This window comes from Aulonocara sp. 'chitande type north' Nkhata Bay, unplaced genomic scaffold (assembly GCF_057382095.1).
Source record: "Aulonocara sp. 'chitande type north' Nkhata Bay isolate Kocher_YH1m ecotype deep benthic unplaced genomic scaffold, A_spYH_male_GT1.1 unmapped_scaffold_23, whole genome shotgun sequence".
Classification (NCBI taxonomy): Eukaryota; Metazoa; Chordata; class Actinopteri; order Cichliformes; family Cichlidae; genus Aulonocara; species Aulonocara sp. 'chitande type north' Nkhata Bay.
The window spans coordinates 1342096-1365406 of record NW_028234355.1 but is presented as its reverse complement, the minus strand read 5'-3'; the positions used below and the strand labels follow the sequence as shown (position 1 = coordinate 1365406).

Below are 23311 nucleotides of genomic sequence, written 5' to 3'. Positions count from 1 at the left end.
TATATACTGCTCAAACTTAAAAGTTTTCACCGACCTTTGTGGAACTGGGATCAGGAAGACGTCTTCCTGAACCCGGACCCTCATTCTGATTGGTGGAGGAAGTGACGTGGGCATAGGAGCAACCAAAGTTTGAGTTGGAGGCTAGAGTAAACAAAATAAAACATTCAAGCACTGTTAAAACATCTGTATTTAATGTCATCAACTCTTTGTAGAAAGACAAAGCAGAGTCTGTACTAGAGAAATCAGGAGACCTGACGAGGGCAGTATTACGCCTTTTATACCTCCAGCCTACCGTAAATTCAGTAGAAGAAGAATAGCAGCAATGGCGCCATTGAGAGATCACATCGCGATCCTGAATTAAGTTTGAAGATGTTGGTTTGGCCGTGTCGGTTGTTGTTGCAATAATGTCTTCAGTTCAGAATCTTAGAGAGTTTATCAAGGAGAGATTAACTTCTGCTGCAGAAGAAATCTTCTCAGAGTTTGAAAAAACGATCGTCCGGTATGAGGAAGAGATCCGTCAGCTAAGACTGCTTGATATCAGACCCGGGATAAAGTCACACAATACAGGTGTGGAGGTGTGAGGGTTGCGGGATCATCGTGTGATTCACGTGGGCATGATCTAAATGCATTGAACTAGTAATACACCACAGTAAAGTGTATGAAGTTATATCTGTGCAGTGTTGAGAAGGTTACTTTTAAAATGTTTTCCACGAAAGATTACAGAATACATGGCCCAAATGGAGTTTGTAACTATTCCATTAAGTTACTCAATGTGAATAACGTATTCTGAATACTTTGGTCCGGATTACTTTATTACTTGCTTGTTACAACTACTTGAATGTACTATTGCTGTGTGAATTATTGCTATAACTGAAGGCTACTAGCCACCGAGCTAACATTGTTAGCTGGCTTTAGCTAAAGTTATTTCATAGACTAAAGACTGTTAGACTTGATTCATAGCATTAACATCCTGCTAGCTACAAACAATCATGTGCAGTTCTGAAAGCAATCTCAAGTAAATTTTTAAATCGTGATGTAAAATGAGTAACAGTAGGGTGGACATTAGGCAAGGCTGCAGTTTTTGCAGCGATCTCGTATAGAACACAATTTCTGTATCAGTAATAGGTTTTCTTTCTGTTTGCTTTCAGAACTGCACATAATTATTTGCAAGTAGCAGGTTGTAATGCAGCCTTCAGTAATAGTAATGAGTCACACAGCAATAGTACATCGAAGATTCTGAAGTGAGACATAACCTAGATAGCTACATAAACTAATACAAGGTAGTTGTAGTAGGCTTACGTTAGGGCTGTACAATCAATAAAGATGAGGCAGAACCTGGTAGCTCCAAACAGAAGGACCAGTCAAAACAAATTGAGGATGTTATTCCTAAATGAGGGGCTCCCCCTGTTGCATGGACATGGTTTGGTTATGAAAAGTCTGACACGGATCAGAAAACTGTACTATGGAAATTATGCCCAGACTGGTTCCCACCACGGACTCAAACACGACAAACCTCTTCGACCACCTACGCATGAATCATGTGAAAGTTTGTGGAGAGAGTTTATAGATGAGAAGCAAAAAAGAGCCATCAGGTGCTCAAAATAAACCTTAGACTCATACGTTAGAACAGGCTTTTCCCCCACGTGTAATAAATACTCAAAAAGAAAATGGCGGCCGTTACAACATATATCTAAAAATATATAGTGCATTGGTCAAAATACTCGACTCCAGGTACACGACACCCAGCTGAAAACACTTCATGAAAGTCAAGTTGCCCAATATTCACAAAATTTACAGAAAAAGCACTATTTTGTCATATATATCATTATCGGGACGAGAAACGTCTTATATTGGGATATGAGATTTTGGTCATGTCACACAGCCCTAGCTAATGTTAGTCTTTAAAAAAAGAATGTACTTCCAGATGTTTCTTTCGGGTGGAGTCTTTATAGTTGAGAGCAGCTCGGTTTCTGGGTCCATTGTATAACTGACGCCACCAACATTACCAAGAGACTTACACTAGAGCTTCTTGTTGCGTGTTTTGTTTGGGTTTCCGGTAATGCGTGAAATCAACAAAATTAGAGAGGGTATAGCCTGACATATGAAACAGGAAAAGACCATCGTGTAATCCATTTATTTAGAAGTAACTGTATTCTAATTATTACCAAATTATCGGTAACTATCGGCGGCACGGTGGTTAGCACTGTTGCCTCACAGCAAGAAAGTCCTGAGTTCAATTCCACCATCAGGCCGGGGTCTTTCTGTGTGGAGTTTGCATGTTCTCACCGTGTTTGCGTGGGTTCTCTCCGGGTACTCCGGCTTCCTCCCACCGTCCAAAGACATGCAGCTTGTGGGGATAGGTTAATTGGATAATCCAAATTGCCACTAGGTGTGAATGTGAGTGTGAATGGTTGTCTGTCCCTATGTGTTAGCCCTGCGACAGACTGGCGACCTGTCCAGGGTGTACCTCACCTTTTGCCCTATAACAGCTGGGATAGGCTCCAGCGCCCCCCGCGACCCTGAAAAGGATAAGCGAATGGATGGATGGATATCGGAATACAGTTACTCATGTTTTGTATTTTAAATGCATAACGCCGGTACATGTATGCCGTTACTCCCTAACACTGCATCTATGTAAACATACTTACGGCCACTTTGTTAACTACACCCGTTCAACTACTCTTTAATCCAAAATGTAATCAGCCAATCAGATGGCAGCAGTCCATGCATTTCAGCATATAGCGATCAGTGACGGTGATTGAAATCACTTTGATCATGGTGTGGGTGTTGGTGCCACATTGGCTGATCTGAGTATTTCAGAAACTGCTGATCTGTTTAAATTTCCAGCACAAACATCTGCATGATTTACAGAGAGTAGTCCAAAAAAGAGAAAATATGCAGTTCCCTTAAAATGACATTGAGTTCTCTGTACTCGGGTCTCCAGAGTTACCAGCTCTCAACCCAACAGAGCATCTTTGGAATGTAGTGGACCATGAGATTTGCATCATATTTATTAGTAAAATGTTAAAAGATTAGCATTAACAGCATATCTTACCTGCCGTCGTAAAATACTTTAAGCTTTCATGATCATATTCAGATCATGCTGCTGTTCATTTGTTTGTTTATTCACAGTGTGTGATGATCACTGGCAGTCACATCTAAAAATCAGACCCCAGACAGCTGTAAGGTTATCAACATCATCCAGTGAACAAATGACTATCAGTGAATGTTTCTGTGGCAACATAAAACGCAAGCTAAATTCTCAATAGGTGACCGTTTTCATCCTTCTTGAGCTTTCTTATCATCACATTAGTCACTATTTTCTTGTGTCCTTTTGTTGAACACGAAGGTCTGGATGATCAGCAGTTCTGTGACCATGAGAGGAGCTCCAGTCTCAACCAGGAGGACCCAGAGCCTCTACAGACTAAAGAGGAACAGGAGGAAATCTCCACCAATCAGGGAGGAGAGCAGCTTGCACTGAAGCAGGAGGATGAAGGGATTAATGTCTGGACCGGAGAACAGCTGGATTTGTTGTGGAAACCTGGATCACGGCTGACCAGATTTGGTATGTAAAAGTGTAATAAGCAGATTTCATAATATAGAAATGAATATGACTTATAACAAAATGTCACAAAGACACATGGCGTGCATTACCGCCTGGGATACTGCCTCACTGGAGACATGTTTTCTGTTTCAGATTTAAGTCATGTTAGCCCAGAACTGTACGCAGAATGTAGAAAAATGTTGAGACAATGAAAACTGTGGATTATTGGCCACAAGGACCAAGTTGGAGTAGTGAGCTGTACGCCTCATAAATGATGACTTTCTGCATGTAAACAGAATTCTTCTCTGTTCGCTGCATGAGAGAGAATATTTAAATATCGCTCACATATCTGAGAGACCTGCTCACAGTGTGACTTTTTTCTTGTGTGTTCTGTCCATCAAGACCTCCCACAGCAACATGATTGTAAGGAAAATGAGGATCTGGATGACCCGCAGGTCTGTAGCCAGGAAAGGAACTCCAGTCTGGACCAGCAGAACACAGAAACACTATAAAATAAAACTACAATATAAGACGAGAAACGTCTTATATTGGGATATGAGATTTTGGTCATGTCGCACAGCCCTAGCTAATGTTAGTCTTTAAAAAAAGAATGTACTTCCAGATGTTTCTTTCGGGTGGAGTCTTTATAGTTGAGAGCAGCTCGGTTTCTGGGTCCATTGTATAACTGACGCCACCAACATTACCAAGAGACTTACACTAGAGCTTCTTGTTGCGTGTTTTGTTTGGGTTTCCGGTAATGCGTGAAATCAACAAAATTAGAGAGGGTATAGCCTGACATATGAAACAGGAAAAGACCATCGTGTAATCCATTTATTTAGAAGTAACTGTATTCTAATTATTACCAAATTATCGGTAACTATCGGCGGCACGGTGGTTAGCACTGTTGCCTCACAGCAAGAAAGTCCTGAGTTCAATTCCACCATCAGGCCGGGGTCTTTCTGTGTGGAGTTTGCATGTTCTCACCGTGTTTGCGTGGGTTCTCTCCGGGTACTCCGGCTTCCTCCCACCGTCCAAAGACATGCAGCTTGTGGGGATAGGTTAATTGGATAATCCAAATTGCCACTAGGTGTGAATGTGAGTGTGAATGGTTGTCTGTCCCTATGTGTTAGCCCTGCGACAGACTGGCGACCTGTCCAGGGTGTACCTCACCTTTCGCCCTATAACAGCTGGGATAGGCTCCAGCGCCCCCCGCGACCCTGAAAAGGATAAGCGAATGGATGGATGGATATCGGAATACAGTTACTCATGTTTTGTATTTTAAATGCATAACGCCGGTACATGTATGCCGTTACTCCCTAACACTGCATCTATGTAAACATACTTACGGCCACTTTGTTAACTACACCCGTTCAACTACTCTTTAATCCAAAATGTAATCAGCCAATCAGATGGCAGCAGTCCATGCATTTCAGCATATAGCGATCAGTGACGGTGATTGAAATCACTTTGATCATGGTGTGGGTGTTGGTGCCACATTGGCTGATCTGAGTATTTCAGAAACTGCTGATCTGTTTAAATTTCCAGCACAAACATCTGCATGATTTACAGAGAGTAGTCCAAAAAAGAGAAAATATGCAGTTCCCTTAAAATGACATTGAGTTCTCTGTACTCGGGTCTCCAGAGTTACCAGCTCTCAACCCAACAGAGCATCTTTGGAATGTAGTGGACCATGAGATTTGCATCATATTTATTAGTAAAATGTTAAAAGATTAGCATTAACAGCATATCTTACCTGCCGTCGTAAAATACTTTAAGCTTTCATGATCATATTCAGATCATGCTGCTGTTCATTTGTTTGTTTATTCACAGTGTGTGATGATCACTGGCAGTCACATCTAAAAATCAGACCCCAGACAGCTGTAAGGTTATCAACATCATCCAGTGAACAAATGACTATCAGTGAATGTTTCTGTGGCAACATAAAACGCAAGCTAAATTCTCAATAGGTGACCGTTTTCATCCTTCTTGAGCTTTCTTATCATCACATTAGTCACTATTTTCTTGTGTCCTTTTGTTGAACACGAAGGTCTGGATGATCAGCAGTTCTGTGACCATGAGAGGAGCTCCAGTCTCAACCAGGAGGACCCAGAGCCTCTACAGACTAAAGAGGAACAGGAGGAAATCTCCACCAATCAGGGAGGAGAGCAGCTTGCACTGAAGCAGGAGGATGAAGGGATTAATGTCTGGACCGGAGAACAGCTGGATTTGTTGTGGAAACCTGGATCACGGCTGACCAGATTTGGTATGTAAAAGTGTAATAAGCAGATTTCATAATATAGAAATGAATATGACTTATAACAAAATGTCACAAAGACACATGGCGTGCATTACCGCCTGGGATACTGCCTCACTGGAGACATGTTTTCTGTTTCAGATTTAAGTCATGTTAGCCCAGAACTGTACGCAGAATGTAGAAAAATGTTGAGACAATGAAAACTGTGGATTATTGGCCACAAGGACCAAGTTGGAGTAGTGAGCTGTACGCCTCATAAATGATGACTTTCTGCATGTAAACAGAATTCTTCTCTGTTCGCTGCATGAGAGAGAATATTTAAATATCGCTCACATATCTGAGAGACCTGCTCACAGTGTGACTTTTTTCTTGTGTGTTCTGTCCATCAAGACCTCCCACAGCAACATGATTGTAAGGAAAATGAGGATCTGGATGACCCGCAGGTCTGTAGCCAGGAAAGGAACTCCAGTCTGGACCAGCAGAACACAGAAACACTATAAAATAAAACTACAATATAAGACGAGAAACGTCTTATATTGGGATATGAGATTTTGGTCATGTCGCACAGCCCTAGCTAATGTTAGTCTTTAAAAAAAGAATGTACTTCCAGATGTTTCTTTCGGGTGGAGTCTTTATAGTTGAGAGCAGCTCGGTTTCTGGGTCCATTGTATAACTGACGCCACCAACATTACCAAGAGACTTACACTAGAGCTTCTTGTTGCGTGTTTTGTTTGGGTTTCCGGTAATGCGTGAAATCAACAAAATTAGAGAGGGTATAGCCTGACATATGAAACAGGAAAAGACCATCGTGTAATCCATTTATTTAGAAGTAACTGTATTCTAATTATTACCAAATTATCGGTAACTATCGGCGGCACGGTGGTTAGCACTGTTGCCTCACAGCAAGAAAGTCCTGAGTTCAATTCCACCATCAGGCCGGGGTCTTTCTGTGTGGAGTTTGCATGTTCTCACCGTGTTTGCGTGGGTTCTCTCCGGGTACTCCGGCTTCCTCCCACCGTCCAAAGACATGCAGCTTGTGGGGATAGGTTAATTGGATAATCCAAATTGCCACTAGGTGTGAATGTGAGTGTGAATGGTTGTCTGTCCCTATGTGTTAGCCCTGCGACAGACTGGCGACCTGTCCAGGGTGTACCTCACCTTTCGCCCTATAACAGCTGGGATAGGCTCCAGCGCCCCCCGCGACCCTGAAAAGGATAAGCGAATGGATGGATGGATATCGGAATACAGTTACTCATGTTTTGTATTTTAAATGCATAACGCCGGTACATGTATGCCGTTACTCCCTAACACTGCATCTATGTAAACATACTTACGGCCACTTTGTTAACTACACCCGTTCAACTACTCTTTAATCCAAAATGTAATCAGCCAATCAGATGGCAGCAGTCCATGCATTTCAGCATATAGCGATCAGTGACGGTGATTGAAATCACTTTGATCATGGTGTGGGTGTTGGTGCCACATTGGCTGATCTGAGTATTTCAGAAACTGCTGATCTGTTTAAATTTCCAGCACAAACATCTGCATGATTTACAGAGAGTAGTCCAAAAAAGAGAAAATATGCAGTTCCCTTAAAATGACATTGAGTTCTCTGTACTCGGGTCTCCAGAGTTACCAGCTCTCAACCCAACAGAGCATCTTTGGAATGTAGTGGACCATGAGATTTGCATCATATTTATTAGTAAAATGTTAAAAGATTAGCATTAACAGCATATCTTACCTGCCGTCGTAAAATACTTTAAGCTTTCATGATCATATTCAGATCATGCTGCTGTTCATTTGTTTGTTTATTCACAGTGTGTGATGATCACTGGCAGTCACATCTAAAAATCAGACCCCAGACAGCTGTAAGGTTATCAACATCATCCAGTGAACAAATGACTATCAGTGAATGTTTCTGTGGCAACATAAAACGCAAGCTAAATTCTCAATAGGTGACCGTTTTCATCCTTCTTGAGCTTTCTTATCATCACATTAGTCACTATTTTCTTGTGTCCTTTTGTTGAACACGAAGGTCTGGATGATCAGCAGTTCTGTGACCAGGAGAGGAGCTCCAGTCTCAACCAGGAGGACCCAGAGCCTCTACAGACTAAAGAGGAACAGGAGGAAATCTCCACCAATCAGGAAGGAGAGCAGCTTGCACTGAAGCAGGAGGATGAAGGGATTAATGTCTGGACCGGAGAACAGCTGGATTTGTTGTGGAAACCTGGATCACGGCTGACCAGATTTGGTATGTAAAAGTGTAATAAGCAGATTTCATAATATAGAAATGAATATGACTTATAACAAAATGTCACAAAGACACATGGCGTGCATTACCGCCTGGGATACTGCCTCACTGGAGACATGTTTTCTGTTTCAGATTTAAGTCATGTTAGCCCAGAACTGTACGCAGAATGTAGAAAAATGTTGAGACAATGAAAACTGTGGATTATTGGCCACAAGGACCAAGTTGGAGTAGTGAGCTGTACGCCTCATAAATGATGACTTTCTGCATGTAAACAGAATTCTTCTCTGTTCGCTGCATGAGAGAGAATATTTAAATATCGCTCACATATCTGAGAGACCTGCTCACAGTGTGACTTTTTTCTTGTGTGTTCTGTCCATCAAGATCTCCCACAGCAACATGATTGTAAGGAAAATGAGGATCTGGATGACCCGCAGGTCTGTAGCCAGGAAAGGAACTCCAGTCTGGACCAGCAGAACACAGATCCTCCACAGACTAAAGAGGAACAGGAGGAAATCTCCACCAATCAGGAAGGAGAGCAGCTTGCACTGAAGCAGGAAACCAAAGGCATCATCATCTGGACCGGGCAGGAGCTGGGCATCATGTGGAACCCTGAAGTAAAGTTGCACAGAATAGGTATGCAAAACTTTAATAGATAGATTCAGTTTTGTATTAAGAAATCTAACTCATGTTGGGTCCTAATCAGACCTCCAATATACTTTATAGAGGCACATGAAGAATTTAAAGACCGACTGCAATAAGGAAACTGACGTAATATTCTAAGAGCCAAAATGTCTAGCCCTCCCAGTGTCGCCCCTGTCAGGACTGTCTTATGTTGAAAATAATTGAGTACAAGAGAGAGGAAGACACCCTACAATGAGTTGAAACGTCAGCTTGTTATTTATTCCTCCATATTCATATTTGTCATTCATATGGTCACTTTGTTTGTCCCTCCAAATTGCAGTCGTCACTCCTTCGCCTGTGCTGCGCCCCTGCACCTGCAGGCACACTTACAGTGAATATCAAATTTAATAACAGGAAATTAACTAGGCATGTACTTTTCTTTCTTTTTTTGGCCACATTTTTCAAGTGACCTATATTTGACAACAGCATATAAAAAAATAAAACAAAAAAAAGAACTTTAAATTATGTTTTTGGTGTGCCATCTCAATGTTTTCAGTGGCCCCCATATGGCCACCCATATGAAAAAATTCTGGAGCCGCCCCTGTACATTATGACTGAGTACATCCACTAAACCTTTTGTGGATAACATAACAATCCCCATGAGGACTGAACGATCAATTTAAAAATAAAATATATCGATTTGAAACTAAGCTTTTAGCAAACCACACAACACTATGATAGGTGTGTCCTTGTGCCATGTGTTTCTGGGTCTTTCTTCTTCTTTCCCTTTGGATTCCAGCACAAGGCCTGTGTAGTGATGTTATTGGTGGACTTCCTGATTGTGTGGCCAATCCAGCACCACTTTCTCTCAGAACTGTATTGCTATTGGTTTCTGGTTTGTACTTGTCCACAGTTTGTAATCCTCTCTGGCCACTGGATACGGAGGATTTGTTTTAAGCAGCTGCTGATGAATGTCTGCAACATACAAAGCGCTGTCTTTGCTTCATGTTTACGAGCTATAGAGAAGTATAGGTGTGACCCTGATTTTAAAAATGCTCAGCTTCAGAATCAGAATCAGAATACTTTATTCATCCCGAGGGAAATTAGGGTTACAGCAGGCAGCACGCTAATGGCGCATGCGCACTTACAAAGGAACCTTCTGACCAACTTTACACAAACATCACATTGGGCAGACATGGACATTATGGACAATGCTGGGCATCCTCTGCACACGGCCATTAACAACCAGAAGAGTCTGTTCAGTGACAGGTTGCTTCTCCCAAAGACAAGAACTAACAGACTTAAAAACTCCTTTGTCCCACACGCCATCAGACTGTTTAACTCCTCCCTGGAGGGGAGAGGGAGGGGAAACAGGAGGACAAAGGAGGGGGGAACAACTAAGCTGTAGTGCCTCTTCACCTCACTGTGCAATACCTTTTGTGCAATACTTTTGTAAATAGTCAACGGTGCAATAGACTCAATACTTGAAATGTGCAATTCACTTGTATTTTTATTTTTATTCCTATTTATTCTATTTATCCCCTTCGTATATTTTATTTATATTGTCTCTGTATTTATATATATGTGTGTGTGTGTGTGTGTGTGTGTGTATATATATATATATATATATATATATATATATAATATTCTGTAACTCTGTAACTTCTGTCGGTGCTGTGCTTTTTTGGAAATCGAATTTCCCAGAGGAACCCACCCGAGGGATTAATAAAGTTCTATCTAATCTAATCTAACATGTCAGAAAGGTAGGCTGATAGGAAAAAACAACGAAAATACACTACATGAGGTAAGAGGAGGAGAAAAAAAACTCCACTCAGACTGAGCTCCTAGTGGGAGAACAGTTTGATAACAGAAAAAATACCTCAGCACAAAAGCACATGACTATCAATACACCATAGAAACACAAGACAAGCAACAGGGGCGGGTAAAGGGTAAGAGAGAGCCGGTGTAGACAGCGCATCCGGTCCTGCAGCATCTGTGCTGGTCCAGTTGACTGCTATCTTCCCCGGTAGGGCACAAGCATCGAAGGCGTTGGAAAGGGAGAGGGGATGAGTGAGTGCTTATCAGTGTAAGTGTGTGTGTCTGCGTGTCCATAGTTTAGCTGAGACAGTGTCCTTCGGCCTATCAGGCTAAGTAAACAGTCCTCCAGCCAATCCAGGTGTCCTTGCATGGGATGGGAAGAATAGCCGTAACACAGCTTGGTGAAATTTCTGACCTCTTGAGTTTCAAACATTTTTTAAAATGATGTTGTTTATTTTTTCTTACTTTTTTTTACACTAAATTTACTAACCCAAGGTGTTATTCACCCCTACTGAGATTTTCAAAGGTCGTCAGCTCAATTCTCCTGCTTTTGTTGTGCAAACCACCCATTATCTTTGAGGCCTGGCACGTTTACTCAGAGTAGCTCAGATCCAAGGCAGGCCAAACCTCTGTGTTACAACCTTCAGAAATGCCTGCCGTATCTATACAAAATATCCCACACATTGACTGACCTGCAAATGTGTAAGACACATTCACAATATATGGAAACACAAGTCTGTTTTATTTATAAAAAATTGTGTGAAAACAGAATGAAAAGTTGCTAATACAATGACATGAGTGACATGTGTGATCTCCCCAGCGTTGCATGTTCTCTCCTTTGCCTGTTCATGTAAAAATAGCAAAACATAAAAAATTAATTCTGTCCCTCAGTTCCAGGTTGGTTCATCTCTTCATCTTTCTGCCTTTTGTCTTAGGTTACTCTCCCACACAGTCTGTCTGTCTGTGTCATAGTCTGTTTGCAGCATTCAGCAATGCAGTTCCTTGACTCTCACCACAGATCTTCCATTGTGACTGTGTATGTGAGGGAGTGGCATTGCATTACTTCAGCACAGTGCTGTGCATAAAAGCAGACAGCCCAGGCTGGAGAATCATTTCTTCTTCGCATTTCTGACAAGGCACATCAGGATGGCCTCTGTATCACTGCCTCACAGGAAGAACATCTGCGCGCAACAGGCGCGCATCCATTTCCTTGCTTCAGGAAATGGATGAAGCAGACTCTGATGGAGGAGAGGTTTCATTTGTCCAGCAGGCCACTGATACCTCCTCAGAAGAATCTAAAAAGGAGACGGAACAAGAACCCAACATGCCTCCATGGAAGAGGCACCGTGGTACTGGGAAGCCCAGTCTGAGCCACACGGCAAAAGACGGCACTGTGTGGGTAGAGGAGGACATTGGAATGCCCAGTGCAGTAGCAAATCGCTCGTGCTTCACTCGTGCTGGACCCACAGAGTCTGCTAAGGTCTGTCATTGCCATAGTACGTAGGGCTGCTCAATTAATCGAATTTTAATCACGATTACGATCTGGGCCTTCAACGATCATTAAAAATGACTGAGCCGATTATTAGCCCCTCCCTAATTTATCCGCGACACCTTAAAGGCCGGTCCGTGAAAATATTGTCGGGCATAAACTGGTCCGTGGCGCAAAAAAGGTTGGAGACCGCTGATTAAGAGGACCCGAGGGAAGCTCGGAAAGCTAAGCAGAAGTTATTTGGAGAGTGACTGCCGTTGGTTGAAAAGAGAGTTTAAAAAAAACAAACTTCAGTGGTGTTGCACACTATTTTATATTATTTTTTTAAAGTCATTGTTAACCCTTTAAAGCCGGTCAGAGCAGCACGCTCCGTTTTGCGTAACTATTTTTAAATCCCTGTAGAACCTGAACCGTGTAAGCTAGCGCAATAATTTGTTTTGCATATGAAACCGGAGGAGTTGTACTTACATCTGATGCCATCAGCTTGTCCTCGGTCACGGTTTCGTTCCACATATAGCTTTGCAAAAATTGCATAAAAAGCGCTTGCAGGAACAAAAACATAATATTCCAGAAACACGCTTTGCCGTTCCTATCAGCTGTTCGTAACACTTCCCACAGTGAAATGATGCACATGCTGTTTTCTTTGCAAATTTGCATCATAGGATTGTTTTTTGTTTTTCCTGCAGTATATAAAAATTGCTGTATCTCCAAAATAAAACTATGAAGACACTCAAAATAAATTTCCTGTGGTGGGAAACTATTTTTTGCAACTTTATTGTATTTAAAGTTTTGAGGGATAAGCCCCTTAAATTTCTCCAAGTAGAAATATACAGTGGGGCAAAAAAGTATTTAGTCAGCCACCGACTGTGCAAGTTCCCCCACTTAAAATGATGACAGAGGTCAGTAATTTGCACCAGAGGTACACTTCAACTGTGAGAGACAGAATGTGAAAAAAAAATCCATGAATTCACATGGTAGGATTTGTAAAGAATTTCTTCGTAAATTAGGGTGGAAAATAAGTATTTGGTCACCTCAAACAAGGAAAATCTCTGGCTCTCACAGACCTGTAACGTCTTCTGTAAGAAGCTTTTCCGTCCCCCACTCGTTACCTGTATGAATGGCACCTGTTTGAACTCATCATCTGTATAAAAGACACCTGTCCACAGCCTCAAACAGTCAGACTCCAAACTCCGCCATGGCCAAGACCAAAGAGCTTTCGAAGGACACCAGGAAAAGTATTGTAGACTTGCACCAGACTGGGAAGAGTGAATCTACAATAGGCAAGCAGCTTGGTGTGAAAAAATCAACTGTGGGAGCAATCATCAGAAAATGGAAGACATACAAGACCACTGATAATCTCCCTCGATCTGGGGCTCCACGCAAGATCTCATCCCGTGGGGTCAAAATGATCATGAGAACGGTGAGCAAAGATCCCAGAACCACACGGGGGGACCTGGTGAATGACCTGCAGAGAGCTGGGACCAAAGTAACAAAGGTCACCATCAGTAACACACTACAACGGCAGGGAATCAAATCCCGCAGTGCCAGACGTGTTCCGCTGCTGAAGCCAGTGCATGTCCAGGCCCGTCTGAAGTTTGCCAGAGAGCACATGGATGATACAGCAGAGGATTGGGAGAATGTCATGTGGTCAGATGAAACCAAAGTAGAACTTTTTGGTATAAACTCAATTCGTCGTGTTTGGAGGAAGAAGAATACTGAGTTGCATCCCAAGAACACCATACCTACTGTGAAGCATGGGGGTGGAAACATCATGCTATGGGGCTGTTTTTCTGCCAAGGGGACAGGACGACTGATCCGTGTTAAGGACAGAATGAATGGGGCCATGTATCGTGAGATTTTGAGCCAAAACCTCCTTCCATCAGTGAGAACTTTGAAGATGAAACGAGGCTGGGTCTTCCAACATGACAATGATCCAAAACACACCGCCCGGGCAACAAAGGAGTGGCTCCGTAAGAAGCATTTGAAAGTCCTGGAGTGGCCTAGCCAGTCTCCAGACCTCAACCCCATAGAAAATCTGTGGCGGAAGTTGAAAGTCCGTGTTGCTCGGCGACAGCCCCAAAACATCACTGCTCTCGAGAAGATCTGCATGGAGGAATGGGCCAAAATACCAGCTACTGTGTGTGCAAACCTGGTAGAGACCTATAGTAAACGTTTGACCTCTGTTAATGCCAACAAAGGTTATGTTACAAAGTATTGAGTTGTATTTTTGTTATTGACCAAATACTTATTTTCCACCCTGATTTACCAATAAATTCTTTACAAATCCTACCATGTGGATTCATGGATTTTTTTTTCACATTCTGTCTCTCACAGTTGAAGTGTACCTCTGGTGCAAATTACTGACCTCTGTCATCATTTTAGGTGGGGGAACTTGCACGATTGGTGGCTGACTAAATACTTTTTTGCCCCACTGTATTTGTGTGGGCTGAGATTTTACTTTCAAAGAAAACACAGTAATGATCAGATAAGCCCACATCAGACACAGTAATGTTTGAAATGCTCAGGCTCTTGGAGATCAGTAGGTCAAGAGTGTGTCCTCTATTATGTGTGGCCTCTGTTACATGCTGAGTCAGCCCAAAGTTGCCCAGAGTGTTACTCAGGTCTTTAGTCCCTTTGTCCTGAGGGTTGTCCACATGGATGTTAAAATCCCCAACAATAATTACACAGTCGAAATCAACACAGATCACAGACAGCAGTTCACTGAGGTCATTAAAAAAGTCTGTGCAGTATTTGGGAGGCCTGTAAACATTAAGAAACACAACTTTGGACGGGGCCTTCAGCTGTAAAGCCACATATTCAAAAGACTGAAAACTTCCAGGAGATAGCTGCTTACATTGAAATGATTCATTAAATAAGACAGCAACCCCTCCTCCTCTCCTGCTCACCCTGGCCTCACTGATAAAACTGTAGTTAGGAGGGGTCGTCTCGATGAGAACAGCTCCACTAAGCGAGTCATGGACTAAAGTAAAACAGTATGTTGGATGTGCCATGCAATGCTCAATTACATGGGTGGGAACTAGTGTGTTAGCGCAGTTAGCTCGTTAACGTGTTGGCCGTCTAGCCCCATGCACGGGGCGATCGGTGGTAGCTCGTTAACGGAGATTTGCCGTGTTGTGGCGTTAAGGTCATTTCAACGAGATTAACCTGAAAGCACTAGTGGGAACACAACGACTATGACTGCACATTTACGCCGACATCATCCTAGTGCAAAGACAAAAACAACAAGCATGCTACTAACTATAGCCGAGTCATTTAGACAGCTGTTAGCACATGATTCTCCTTATGGGGACCTGATATGTTTAATATGCTGCTGAGAATATAGCCCAGAAGAAGCGGATAGTATAGCTTTTATTTTGGAAAGAGACATTTCTCTGTAATAAACTCTCTTTTCCAAAGATGAGTGATTCCTCAATCAGATACAGGGCTCGCAAAATCGCTAGCCCGACATCCTGGGGCTAGCAATTTTTTCAGTCGGGCTACCAAAATCTATCTCTGCCCTGCCCGTCGGGCTATTGTAGGAAGGAAAAATATATGTCAATGCTTTTGCATTCTTTCAGAAATGTAGCTGGGTAATTATGTCATTGGCATCGGTGAGCCACTGTCAATATGTGACATATTGAAATCCCGTTTGAATTTGCGCTTGTTTTTTTGCTTTCACTTTGCAATTTTACAGGTCACCAGAGAACTTCAATCTATACATCTAAAAACCACAGACCAGGCGAGAAATTTGGGTGTAGTGATGGATGCAGACCTAAACTTAGAAAAACACATTAAGACAATAACAAAATCAGCTTACTATCACCTCAAGAATATTTCAAGGATAAAAGATCTGATGTCTCAACAGGACCTGGAAAAACTAGTCCATGCATTCATCTTTAGTAGGCTTGATTACTGTAACAGCATCTTTACAGGTCTACCTAAAAAATCAGTCAGACAACTACAGCTCATTCAGAACTCTGCTGCTCGAGTCCTCACTAAGACCAAAAAAGTGGACCACATCAGTCCAGCTCTGAGGTCTTTACACTGGCTGCCTGTCCGTCAGAGGATAGACTTTAAAGTTCTGATGCTGGCCTATAAAGCTCTGAATGGTTTAGGACCAAAATACATCAGTGACCTCCTAACCCAGTATGAACCTTCCAGATCCCTCAGGTCATCTGGATCCGGTCTTTTATCAGTTCTCAGAGTCAGAACCAGACACGGAGAAGCTGCATTCAGCTTTTATGCTCCTTATATCTGGAACAAACTCCCAGAAAGCCTCAGATCAGCTGAAACACTCAGTTTATTTAAATCCAGGTTGAAGACTCACCTGTTCTCAGCTGCATTTGAATAAAGCACCAAATCCACACTTTTAAGCTTAAATTTCAAAACTTACACTAACTACTGATCTTATCTATTTCTGATTTTATCTGTCTTGATTTTATATACTGTTTTGTTTGTTTGTTAATTAGTTAAGCTTAAATTTCAAAACTTACATTAACTACTGATTTTATCTACTGTTCTGATTTTATCTGTTTTGATTTTATATACTGTTTTGTTTGTTTGTTTGTTTGTTAAGTGGGATTAGAGCTCTGGGTAGCTCCCCAGCTGGGTCTAGACTGGGTCTAGAGAGTATTTTCAATTCGGGGAATTTAAAACAGAAAGTAGCTCGTCCACATAAGGACTGGTAGCTCCCCTTACGATAAGGGTTCAGATCGCGCGAACAGGTGTGGGATTAGAGCTCTGGGTAGCTCCCCAACTGGGTCTAGACTGGGTCTAGAGAGTACTTTAAATTCAGGGAATTTAAAATAGAAAGTAGCTCGTCCACAGAAGGACTGGTAGCTCCCCTTACGATAAGGGTTCAGATCGCGCGAACAGGTGTGAAATGTGTGTGTTTAGTTAGTTTGTTTGTTTGCTTGTTTTAATCAATTTTAAATCATGCTTTTTATTTGTTTTTGTTTCTAATGTCTCTGTAAAGCACTTTGAATCACCTTGTTGTTGAATTGTGCTATACAAATAAATTTGCCTTGCCTTGCCTTGCCTTGCCTTGCTTACCTTCAGGGTCATACGTCACATGAAAACCAAAATAATTCCAAACGCCAGATCTGAATGAGGGTGGGGGAGGTTCATGTTGCAAGGAGAGCTTAACTTCTGTCTTGCTAGCTTGCCCTGCGCTCTTCATTCTGACTATGCTGTCTGTGTTGAGCGCTCAGTGGATCTGCGTTCGACTACTCCGCCTAGGCTGCACTGTCGAGCGCAGATCCACTGAGCGCTCCACACAGACAGCATAGTCAGAAGGAAGAGCACAGGGCAAGCTAGCGAGACAGAAGTTAAGCTCTCCTTGCAACAGGCAAATTGACCCTCATTCAGATCTGGCGTTTGGAATTATTTTGGTTTTCATGTGACGTATGACCCTGAAGGTAAGCGAGTCATGGACTAAAGTAAAACAGTATGTTGGATGTGCCACGCAATGCTCAATTACATGGGTGTGAACTAGTGTGTTAGCGCAGTTAGCTCGTTAACGTGTTGGCCGTCTAGCCCCATGCACGGAGCGATCGGCGGTAGCTCGTTAACGGAGATTTGCCGTGTTGTGGCGTTAAGGTCATTTGAACGAGATTAACCTGAAAGCACTAGTGGGAACACAACGAATATGACTGCACATTTACACCGACATCATCCTAGTGCAAAGACAAAAACAACAAGCATGCTACTAACTTTAGCCGAGTCATTTAGACAGCTGTTAGCACATGATTCTCCTTATGCTGCTGAGAATATAGCCCAGAAGAAGCGGATAGTATAGCTTTTATTTTGGAAAGAGCCATTTCTCTGTAATAAACTCTCTTTTCCAAAGATGAGTGATTCCTCACCAATTCCTCTGACATCGTCTTATTAATCGTTAGCTTACTATGCAAACATGACAAGTGAAATCTCCCGCAGCTTAAACATGTGAGAGGTTGATCGCGCAGAGAATCGCTGAGCTTATGTGAGTGCGCGTGTAAAAGCATTTCAGTTCTGCTGAGCCAAATAAGACAGGTCAGGGTGAAGAAGTGACAGCCAAATAAAAGCTTACCACAAAACGGAGAAGTTATGACAAATCAGACTATAAGGCAAAAAGAAAGTGCAGCTTTATGGTTTCATGGACAAAATAATTTCTGTGGCTGCAATATGACGAGCTATATAACCAGGGCTGCACATAAGTGGTCCACAGGTGCGCATTCGCTGTCAAAATAAAAAACGCGCACAAGGGTTAGGGTTAAATTTAAAAACTGTACTTTTGAGTTAAAATATATATTTATAATTTTAATAAATGACAAATTAAAAAGGCATGAACATTTTTTTTGTATCGAAAAAATATCGAACCGTGACACCAAAGTATCGAACCGAACCGAACCGTGAATTTTGTGTATCGTTGCACCCCTAATATATATATATTGGGGGTGCTAGTAGGTGTTAGGTTCAGGGAATTTACGCAAATTTGCACGGGGTTAGTAAATCTAGTGGTAGGGACTTGCACCAAGAAAAAAGTCAGTATTTCTAGTGTTAACCATAATGTAAACCAACAAGAGGCCACCAGACAGGAAAACATACAAAGAGACTTTAAGAGAATGCTAACTGCCCCAACAGTACTGACCTAAGCCTAATCTTAAAAGTAGAGAGGGTATCTGTCTTCCGAATCCAAATTGGCAGCTGTTTTCACAGAAGAGGGACCTGAAAGGTGAAGGTTCTACCTGCCATTCTCCCCAACTTTCAGGTAATGAATGGTTAATCTAAAAAATAAACAAAAAAATACTGCAGTGAGTGTCCTGTAAAGTTTTTAACTAATTTTAAATAAACTTTTAAATGTTTTGTGCACTTTGATTAAAAATTTTCAGGGATACGACTTTGTTTTGTTTGATTATATATCGTCTTTATTTTCTCATCGTAGATGGTCTGTTTATATTATTTGTAGAGTTTGTAAATGAGCAGCCAAAATGGTTTTCACTGAGTCAGCAAAACTGTTTCTCCCCACAACATGATTTTCATTGGTATATCTAAGCAACATGCTTACCATGTGGAGATTTGCTAATGGTTAAGGCAAAAAATGTATGCTTTTTGATCTGTCCCTTCAGATTTTCCACAACATGACTGTAAGGATGTGGAGGGGCTCACAAATCAGCAGGTCTGTAACCAGGAGAAGAACTCCAGTTTAGGCCAGGAGGATCCTTCACAGATTAAAGGGGAACAGGAGGAACTCAGTACCACTGAAGAGGAAAAACCGCTTGTACTAATGCAGGAGACTGCAAATTTTCCATCTCGTGAAAAAAGTGACCACAGTGAATCAGAACCATGCTGTGACCAGTGCCTTTCTCACAACTCTTCTGACACAGATGAGGATGAAAGCAAGGATGGTAACTCACACAGAAATAAGTCGGAGCAAATCGTATCAGGCTTGTCAGTTCAAAATTCCAAGACAGCTAAGTTATGTAGAACCTGTGGGAAAAGATTTATTTGGAAGTCAGACTTAACTAAACACATGCGAATTCACACAGGCGAGAAGCCACATTGCTGTAGTAGTTGTGGGAAAAGATTTACTAGGAAGAGTCACTTGAATATGCACATGCAAATTCACACAGGTGATAAGCCACATTGCTGTAGCACCTGTGGGAAAAGATTTACTAGGAAGAGTCACTTGAAGAGACACATGCAAATTCACACAGGTGATAAGCCACATTGCTGTAGTAGTTGTGGGAAAAGATTTCATGTAAAATCAAATTTGAAAACACACATGCGAATTCACACAGGCGAGAAGCCACATTGCTGTAGTAGTTGTGGGAAAAGATTTACTGTGAAGGGTCATTTGAATATGCACATGCGAATTCACACAGGCGAGAAGCCACATTGCTGTAGTAGTTGTGGGAAAAGATTTCATGTAAAATCTAATTTGAATATGCACATGCGAATTCACACAGGCGAGAAGCCACATTGCTGTAGCACCTGTGGGAAAAGATTTACTAGGAAGAGTCACTTGAATATACACATGCGAATTCACACAGGTGAGAAGCCACATTGCTGTAGCACCTGTGGGAAAAGATTTACTAGGAAGAGTCACTTGAATATGCACATGCGAATTCACACAGGTGAGAAGCCACATTCTGTATTACTTTAGTACAGTTGAAAATGCATTTCGGAAACCATCCTACATGCTAAGTTTCATTCTTAGAAAATGGTGATGGCAGATCACATAAACAGTGTTTGGATCATTTAAAAATGAGCATTCGGAAAAAAAACCTTCTGTTACGTTTCGGTGTGTCAGTGTTTTGTTTTTGCGTGACTGTTATGTATTTCCTGCTTTACTTTGAAAGTCTGTGTTATTTTAGTGTGTTCAGTTTACGTTTTCCCTGTCTCGTCAGTTCTAATTTGCCCCAGCTGTGTTTCCCTCCTGTGGTCCATTCCCTGATTGCTCCTTCTATGTATTTAAGCCTTGTGTTTCAGTATGTCATGGTCGCGATCTCCCCCGTGTTGTAAATAGTTTGGTGTTTTGTTGTGAATAAATAGTCTGTTGTAAATACTTTCGTTTTGAGACACTTTCGTTTTGGGATTTTGGTGGAGGGCCTTCGTGGTTTTATTTTCCTTATTTTTATTTTCCTGCGTTGCACCCCGGTTGCCTAGGCCGGGGTGTAACATATGGGGGCTCGTCCGGGATCGCTGAGGGGTCCGAGGACCGCTTCAGCCGTCTGTCTTCGCTGGAGGGTCCCGGGATTGCTGGAGGGTCCGAAGGAGGGACAGCTTCGGCCTTCTGTCTTCGCTGGAGGGTCCGAGGACCGCTTCAGCCTCCGTCTGCCTTCGCTGGAGGATCCGAGGGACCGCTCCAGCCTTCTGCAGCTGGTGGGCTGCGTGTCCGTGTGTGCAGCTGGTGGGCTGCTCATCCGCCTTCGCTGGAGCGTCCGAGGGACCGCTCCAGCCTTCATCCGCCTTCGCTGGAGGGTCCGAGGGACCGCTCCCGCCTTCGTCGTCTGCTGGAGGGTCAGTGGGACCGCTCCAGCCTTCATCAGCTTCGTCTGCCTTCATCCGCCTTCGCTGGGGGGGAGGGTCCGTGGGACCGCCCCAGCCTTTGTCGTCGCTGGAGGGTCCGTGGGACCGCCCCAGCCTTTGTCGTCGCTGGAGGGTCCGTGGGACCGCTCCAGCCTTCTGCAGCTGGTGGGCTGCGTGTCCGTGTGTGCAGCTGGTGGGCTGCGTGTCCGTGTGTGCAGCTGGTGGGCTGCTCGTCTGCCTTCGCTGGAGGGTCCGTGGGACCGCTCCAGCCTTCATCCGCCTTCGCTGGAGGGTCCGTGGGACCGCCCCAGCCTTCGTCGTCTGCTGGAGGGTCCGTGGGACCGCTCCAGCCTCCATCAGCCTCGTCTGCCTTCACTTCAGCCTTCGTTTGTTTGATCAAACATTTCACTTGGGGTTACATGTTTGATTTTTGGGTAGGGGGAAATGTTACGTTTCGGTGTGTCAGTGTTTTGTTTTTGCGTGACTGTTATGTATTTCCTGCTTTACTTTGAAAGTCTGTGTTATTTTAGTGTGTTCAGTTTACGTTTTCCCTGTCTCGTCAGTTCTAATTTGCCCCAGCTGTGTTTCCCTCCTGTGGTCCATTCCCTGATTGCTCCTTCTATGTATTTAAGCCTTGTGTTTCAGTATGTCATGGTCGCGATCTCCCCCGTGTTGTAAATAGTTTGGTGTTTTGTTGTGAATAAATAGTCTGTTGTAAATACTTTCGTTTTGAGACACTTTCGTTTTGGGATTTTGGTGGAGGGCCTTCGTGGTTTTATTTTCCTTATTTTTATTTCCTGCGTTGCACCCCGGTTGCCTAGGCCTTGGTGTTGTGCCTCCCACCGGAGGATGGTGGCGGTATTTTCCCTTTTTTCTCTCCTAGGAGGTGGACACCTGGGCGTGGCTGCTAAGTATCCGGGTGGAGTCTTTACCTATCCTCGGACTGGATAATTGATGGACCACCTCCAGTACTTAACGTCCGGATGACAGACACCTGGCAGTGTTTTTTGGGGAACCCCGTTGACTCGATCACGGAGTTGTGTGTGTGGTTATTGTAGTGCAGGCTGGAGTATTCACGTGTACCTCTAGCCTTGCCATGTAAATAATTGTAAATAGGTTAACAAGTGGCGGTCACTTTTTTTTTGTATCTTTGCTGTATAACTTTCACTGTCGCAGCCTAGTAGGCGTGAGAAGCCGTTTTCTTTTGTTGAACAAGTTTTCTCCTGTTTTTCGTTAGATAGTTAGGTAAGTGACTTGTCTTTTGTTTTGGCTTCTTTTTATTTTGGTGTAGGGAAGACTAGGGATTGTTTTATAGGGAGTTTTGTTTATTGTTTTGGCATTGCTCACTGCTGATGAAAATAAATGGCTGCTTAAATACTTAAAAAAGGTGTCGTTGTTGGGGTTTGTGCGTGGGTGGGAAGTGAGTGGGGCAAACTATTTGTTACGTTTATTTACTTGCCGGGACCAGAACGTAACTGAGCTTCTGAAAAGGTTTTCAGAAGCTCAGTTTCTTTTTTCACACATGGACAAGAAAAAGTGTTTGTCTCGCAACATGAAATGTTTGCACCTTTATCACATTTTCTGACATCATTTTTTATTGTTTATGGGCTTTGTCTTTACTGAAGTTTCTTCATTTTCTTTGGCATGGCCTCAACAGTGCTTGAGATATTTTTGGGTCTTGACATAAAAGAACTATTTCTCAGAATCACACTTGGAAATATCAGTTTAAAAAAACTACCCGTGTACATGCGGTAGCCTTTATTGAAATCAGTTTTTTCTCTGAAGTTCACAGTTTGAAGGTGTTTAAAGCATGAGACAGTTTACTAACTGTACACTGTTCGCTAACTTGCACACTGCCAGAACTCCTGTTGGGATTTTGTTTTTGTTTTTAATGAATTTATACACTAGATTGACATTAATGGGAAGTGCTTTGTAGATGGAAAGGGAATATTTTAGGGAATGACAATGTTAGGCGGTTGATTCAAGTTCTCGTATTGTTTGTGACCCATATACTTAGGTCATTTATTATTCATATTTTTAACATAGCTTGCACTACTGTTATGTGAACACCTGTTGATACCCAGCTGTTGTTTTGTAAAAGGACCTCAGAAGAGTCCCGGGAGTCTTCATCTTTATTTATCTTGATTGGTGTTTGGCCTGCATGTACTTATGGCGAACACCCTAGTGGGCTTTTCTTTCTTCTAAATCTTTGTTAATCTTGTATGTTCAATAAAACTGTTGGCATCACACTTCACTCATCTCCTGTAGATTTTGTGTTTTGGTTTCAATTGTGTTCCAAAAGCCTGAATCAACATCTTTCCAGCC

At 42.6% G+C, this 23311-nt stretch overlaps 1 protein-coding gene across 1 annotated transcript; it reads left to right on the top strand.

Moving 5' to 3' along the window:
* The first annotated feature begins 316 nt into the window (after nucleotides 1–316).
* LOC147300626 (uncharacterized) lies at nucleotides 317–22372 on the top strand. Its single transcript, XM_086285055.1, has 7 exons — nucleotides 317–567; nucleotides 3350–3565; nucleotides 3947–4042; nucleotides 5652–5807; nucleotides 7834–8049; nucleotides 8431–8682; nucleotides 19084–22372. The coding sequence occupies exons 1-7, from the start codon at nucleotides 405–407 to the stop codon at nucleotides 20118–20120; spliced, it is 2136 nt and encodes a 711-aa protein (XP_086141181.1). The 5' UTR covers nucleotides 317–404; the 3' UTR covers nucleotides 20121–22372.
* The last annotated feature ends 939 nt before the right edge of the window (nucleotides 22373–23311 follow it).